This window comes from Megascapheus bottae, chromosome 15 (genome assembly GCF_031878675.1).
Source record: "Megascapheus bottae isolate mThoBot1 chromosome 15, mThoBot2.hap1, whole genome shotgun sequence".
NCBI classification, from domain to species: Eukaryota; Metazoa; Chordata; class Mammalia; order Rodentia; family Geomyidae; genus Megascapheus; species Megascapheus bottae.
This window is the reverse complement of record NC_143523.1, coordinates 26,697,024-26,703,023: the sequence shown is the minus strand read 5'-3', so window position 1 is coordinate 26,703,023 and position 6,000 is coordinate 26,697,024. Positions and strand designations below refer to the sequence as shown.

The window sequence follows — 6,000 nt, the reverse complement described above, 5'->3', positions numbered from 1 at the left end:
GGGCTGTGGGTGCGCCTGGCAAATGCCTCACAGCAGCACTAGGTTGTCAAGCAATTCGGAACCTTCATCGACTACGGGAGAAAACCGGGCCCCCCGGAGTCGGCAAACTTCCCGAGATCCCGGCTCTAGGAGGTGGACAACTCAGTGTCCGGGGTTCTGCCAGACATGCGCATGCGTAGCGGCTGTAGGTCCCACAACGGCGGCGGAAGCCAGTCGAGCCGCTGCGAGCTGGGGGTGGGGAGCTGGAAGTATCGCGAGAGGACAGTTTTCCCGCGAAGTGGAAGCGCGCGTTTTTCTGGACTGGGTATTTAGCGCGCAGCCTGCGTAGGACGGGCTCGGGGGCTTCCTTGCGGGCGCCGTGAGAAGCTGCCGGTTGCGTGCGAATACACCGCCATGCCCGCGGAACAGCCTGCCAGCAGCAGCGGTGAGTGCGGTGCAGCACAGGGGGCCGCGCGGGGAGGCAGTGGCCGAGCTGACGGGGGCAGAGACTGAGGAGGGAGTGGAGGGACGAGAGTGGCGGGCGAGGGGAGCGGGGACGTCCCGGGACCTAACACCCGTGCGGGGCGGGCAAGGTCTCACCGCGAGCCGCGCGCTCCCCACGTTGAAGCCGGGCTGCTGCAGAGAGTCGGTGAGGAGTTTGCTGGGGACGCCGGGGAGGTAGAAAAAGCCACCGCCTCAAAGTCTTCCCGCTCTTAAAGAGTCCCCAGCTCCAGAAATGGCTGAAGAAGTGGTCCCGGCTGTGATTACCCCGGCCATGCTGCAGGAGGAGGAGCAGCTGGAGGCCGCGGGGCTGGAGAGAGAGCGGAAATTGTTGGAAAAGGTAATCCCCAAACTCAGTTCCTCGGCTCTGTTAAATGCCTCGGCCGCGAGGCTTCTCTTCGGGTGACCCTTATCTGCCAATTTCATCAAAAGAGCACAACAAACTCTTGCACGTGCTTTGCGCGGTCTATCCTAAAGCGCTCTCAGCGCCTTTACGTGTTTCAGGGTCGGCGTTTGGTCATTCTAGTTCTCACAAACGCGGTAGTGAAAGTTTCCTTTGTCATCTTCATTTTTTGTTTTAGCCTGCATGCCCGATGGCAAACACAATCTGTAAAATCCTGTAATAATTACCAGACCCATGGTGGTAGAAATTACTATTACCAACCACCAGCTGGGCTGGAATCCAGGGCTGATTTTTTTTCCCCAGGTTAGTGGTGTAAAACAGAGAGATCAGCCAGCTTTTGTTTTCTTGAAATAAGATTCTTTAGTTAAAAATGAGATGTCCAGGTTATTGTATTTGTGGTCTTCTCGTACTGGGAATCTTTTTTTTTTTTTTATTTTACTAAAAAAAAAAATCTAGATTACTAAAAGCACTTTAAACCCTAGATTTACTTGGTTAATTTGCAAGAAAAGAATGGGTCTGGGTAGAGATCTTCTTGTGTTTAATTAGTCCAAACATTTCTGGAGTACATACATATTCTTTTGATATCTACTTTACAAATGAACAAAACAAAGACAGTTGGTGACATTAAGTGTTGAGAGTCACCTGCGAACTTTTTGTCTCCAAAATTCCTCTCAGGAAAGGTATGCGAATTGAGTGTTCAATTAGCATAAAACAAGTTATTTAATGTAGGAAATTTTGCACTCAGATGATGAACCACATATTCTCTATTTCATATAATGGTCAGCATTGTTAATACCTCATAAATTTATTACATCTCATATTGTTTTAAAGGCTTTATATGTATGTATTTACACATTTAATCCTTAGCTGTTTTATGAGGTAATGATATTAACCTCATTACTATTATTAAGCTGACCAAGTTTAGTTGTTAGTACCAACTATGAAGATAAATTGAAGAATTCTGTGAAGCAGATTGTTTTCATTTTATAAATGAGAAAACAGATTATTTAACATCTGATAACTAGCAAATGATAGTCAGGATTTGAATATAGGCTATGTGGTTCCAGAATAAGAGTGAAAAATAATCCTTATTTTGAGTAGTCTGATTTATTTAGCCAGTCATAGATCCTAAACTCAGGGCCTTGGCACCATCCTTAAGCTTTCTCAAGGGTAGCACTATACCCTTATAGCGCCACTTCTGTCTTTTTCTGGGTACGGGTGGTACTAAGGAATCTGATCCAGGGCTTCGTGCATGCTGGGACAGCACTCTCCCACTAGGCCATACTCCAGGTGCCTTCAGTTTTACTTTTTTATGCAACTGAAGAGAAGATCAATGCTACATACCTTCTGGTACATGGGCTAGTTTAAGAGGGAAAAAAATGTTCTTAGCACATTCAAAAAAATTTCAAAATTCAAAATACTATGTAGATACACTGTATTACTCATGAAATCAAGTAGGAGTCAGAAGTGACTTCCACTGTCCCTATCTCCTGTGGGGATGGAATTCATGGCATTTAACATGCCCTAAACTGGTACTGTATCAACTTGCATCTACTAGCCCTTTTAGTGATGTTATTTTGTATGTGCATGTGTGTATATGTGTATGTGTGTGGCATGCATGTGCTGGTGCTGGAAATGAACTCAGCCTGCATGCTGTCCCTAAGCTTTTTCCTAAAGGCTTGTGCTCCACTATTTGAGCCACAGCTCTACTACTTTTGACTTTTTTGAGTAGTTAATTGGAGATAAGAGTTATGCAAACTTTCTTGCCCAGGTAGGCTTCAAACCATGATCCTCAGATCTTTGCCTCATGAGTAGCTAGGATTACATGTTTGATATCAAAGATACATGGCTGGATGCTTATTGGACCCAGTGCATAATATATAACAATAGTACCTAAAATATTTTGCCCCAGACCAGAAGTCAACTGATGCTTTTGCTCAGTGGCTGGCACTCTCTTGCCTCCAAAACACAAGAATATTTTTCTTTCTTTCCTGCTCTAGTGTTTGGTTTGAAAAAGTCTTTAGAAATCAATCTCAGAATAATCTTTGTTTTCTCATTACTTTTAGGAAATGTCTTAAATCTAGTGAGTATTTGGCGGGTTTTATTAATCTTTTTTTTTTTTTTAAGTTGTCAGAAAAATTCATCACTTACAGAAATTTCTCTTCGGATAGGCTCGCATATCATGGGACAGAGAATCCACTGAAATTCGGTATCGTAGGCTTCAACATTTGCTTGAGAAGAGCAACATCTACTCCAAATTTTTACTGACGAAAATGGAACAGCAGCAATTAGAGGTATGTATATGTGATTTGTACATCTAGTAGATATAGAAATATTTTTAGAACAGCTTTCTTGAGATGTATGTACAGTAAATTGCACATATTTCAAGCTTATTATACATGAGTTTTGACCAGTGAGTGTATTGACCTCTTTGACCAACTGTGCTATAAAGATAATCTGCCTTTCCATTTCTAAAAATTCTTATGTACCACCGGTGAATCATGTGAACTACTGAGATGCCTTCTGTCAGTATGGACCAGTATAGCTTTCCAGAATATTATTTAATCATTGTATTATGAAATACACATTTTGATTCATAATCTTTCCAAGTCTTTGGAATCTCTAGCTTCTATTTATGTTTTTGTTTTGTTTGTACTGGCTGGGACTTGAACTTGGCCTGGGTGCTGTCCGTTAACTTTCTTTCTGCTTAAGGCTGATGTTCTACCACTTGAGCTACTGCTCCACTTTCAGTGGGAGTTCAGAGTCTCATGAACTCCTTTTCCCCAGTCTGGCTTCCAACCTGATCTTCAGATCTCAGCTTCCTGAGTAGATAGGATTACAAACATTAGTACCAGAATTGATTGGTTGGTATGCTGATGAGCCCCTGGGTAGCTTCAGAATGGAGACTAGTTACCAGAAAGCCAATGGATTATTGGGACTGTGTGACCAACTCCTTGGCCTCTTGGGAGGGAAGAGGGATTTGAAGGTTTATTAGCTGGTCACTTGTGAAAAATTGATAACTTCAAGTAGAACCTCTACAAAGCCAGAAGAGAACAAGACTTGAAAAGCTGCCAATTAGGTGACACATGAGTTTCCTAGAAGTATCATTACTGAGAGTTCTAACACTATGGCTGACTGTATCTTTTTTACTAGGTCTTTATTAGTGTCTCCTTTGTACTAAACTAGCGACTGTAGAGAAATGTTTTCCTCCTGGATTGTTCACACCTACAATCCTAGCTGTTTAGGAGACTTATATCTGAAGATTTCTGTTCAAGCCAAAATATCTCAGTGAGATTTCCCTGGCAACCCTAAACAATGTTAGAACTTTTGATCCCCTTTACCTTCTTTGTCATCTTCCCACTGCACTGTGATATGTTGTATAATTGCATTTACCATTTATCTTGCTAGAATATATGAAGTGTTATGCACTTGTTTGTTGAGAGAGTACAATAAATTCCTTACTCTATTTTAAAGCTGGGCACGGTAATCCTAGCTACTCAGGAGGCTGAGTTCTGAGGATCACAGTTCAAAACCAGCTTGAGCACTAAATAAAGTCCGTGAGACTCTTTATCTCCAGGGTTAGGGTGGTAGCCTTGAAGAGCTACCTGAATAGCGCCCAGGCCCAGAGTTCAAGCTCCATGACCGACAAAAAAAAAAAAAAAAGTCAGGCACTCTTACCACTTGAGCCATGCCTTTCCTTTAGCTTTAAATTACTTCTCAAATAGGATCTTTGGCTCATGGGTCTCAAAACTGTTGCTCTTGCTGTAGTTAGGACTACAGGTACATACCAGCATATCTGTCTTGGTTCTGATGTGTTGTTGCAAACTTTTTGCACTGGCTGGTCTCTTGATCTCTTATCTGTCCAAGTAGCTTGAGATTACAGATGTGAGACATCACATGTGTATCTTGGTCCTCTGGGATTGATGCTGGAAATATTACCACTATCTCGTTTTTGAATTTTGAGTCCTTCAGTCAGTGGAGCTTGAATCTGTTTGGATTCTCCATTATTTGCACTTGGAAATTTCCTTCAGCAGTAAGCTGGGCAGTAACAAGATGTACCTCATTTGGTTTCCTTTGTCAGTGTTTGCTGTTCTTTTAAAAACTATTCTAATATTTGATTTGCTAATATCAAGAGGATGAATCTGTTTCATTCTATAAAAGTGTGAAGCAGTGGCCAGGAAGCATGGCCTAGCGGTAGAGTGCCTGACTAGCATGCATGAAACCATGGGCTCTATTCCTTGGTACCACATACATAGAAAAAAAAGCTGGAAAAGGTGCTGTGGCTTAAGTGGTAGAGCGCTGGCCTTTAGAAAACCCAAGGACTGTGCCTAGGTCCTGAGTTCAAGCCCCAGGACTGACAAATTGTCAAAAGTGTGAAGCTTCAATGATTTTTTTTCTTGTATTTCATTTAATATGTTCTTTATTGCCTACTATGATACAACAGAGTTGAGGTGCATATTTTATATATTGCATTTCCCACTGTGATACAAAGAAAAAATTATGTTATAGGAACAGAAGAAGAAAGAAAAACTGGAGAGAAAAAAAGAATTCTTAAACGCTTCAAAGGTAATACAATAAGTCACAATTGTTGCACCCAATATAGTATTGAAGCCAGAGCCTCGTGTTTGTTAAGCATATGCTTAGTATGGAAGGACAGCACCTATTCAGTCAGAATAGTTTGTGTGTTATCTTAAATACTGCAAAAGTTTCTTTGTGTTCACTTATTTGTTATTAACTTACTTAACTCATTCTTTGTGTTAACTATTTCATTTTAATTAACCTACTTGCATCATAGAAACATTTAAAATCAATTCCTCTATCAAGAAGTAGGAGAATATAAGCTTTTATTTTTGTCAATTCAGATTTTTATTGACAAAATTTGACTTCCTTGAGAAAAATGTATAAATGTTACACTTTAAAAGATTGACATTATGTTGAAAATAAGCTATGTAAGTTGTAGAGGATGGGGCAAGGGTTTGGAAGAAAAAACACCAGGAGAAGATGATGGAAGAGGGTGGCACACTATTCAAAAAGAAGTGTAGTTAATACACTTAATTGTAACCCCTCTGTACATGACCTTTACAATAAAAAAAATACATTTAAACTAGTTTTTCAAA

At 41.1% G+C, this 6,000-nt stretch overlaps 1 protein-coding gene across 2 annotated transcripts in view; it reads left to right on the top strand.

The window, feature by feature from the left end:
* The first annotated feature begins 310 nt into the window (after positions 1-310).
* Hells (helicase, lymphoid specific) overlaps positions 311-6,000 on the top strand; it is a 28,992-nt gene continuing 23,302 nt past the window's right edge. Inside the window, exons 1-4 of one of the 2 annotated variants that reach the window (XM_090346220.1) lie at positions 311-424; positions 699-820; positions 3,055-3,177; positions 5,393-5,449. In XM_090346220.1, coding sequence (XP_090202346.1) covers positions 394-424; positions 699-820; positions 3,055-3,177; positions 5,393-5,449 — 333 coding nt within the window. In that variant the 5' untranslated portion in view covers positions 311-393. The remainder of the gene's footprint in view (positions 425-698; positions 821-3,054; positions 3,178-5,392; positions 5,450-6,000) is intronic. The other variant, XM_090346221.1, reaches the window with a different exon arrangement.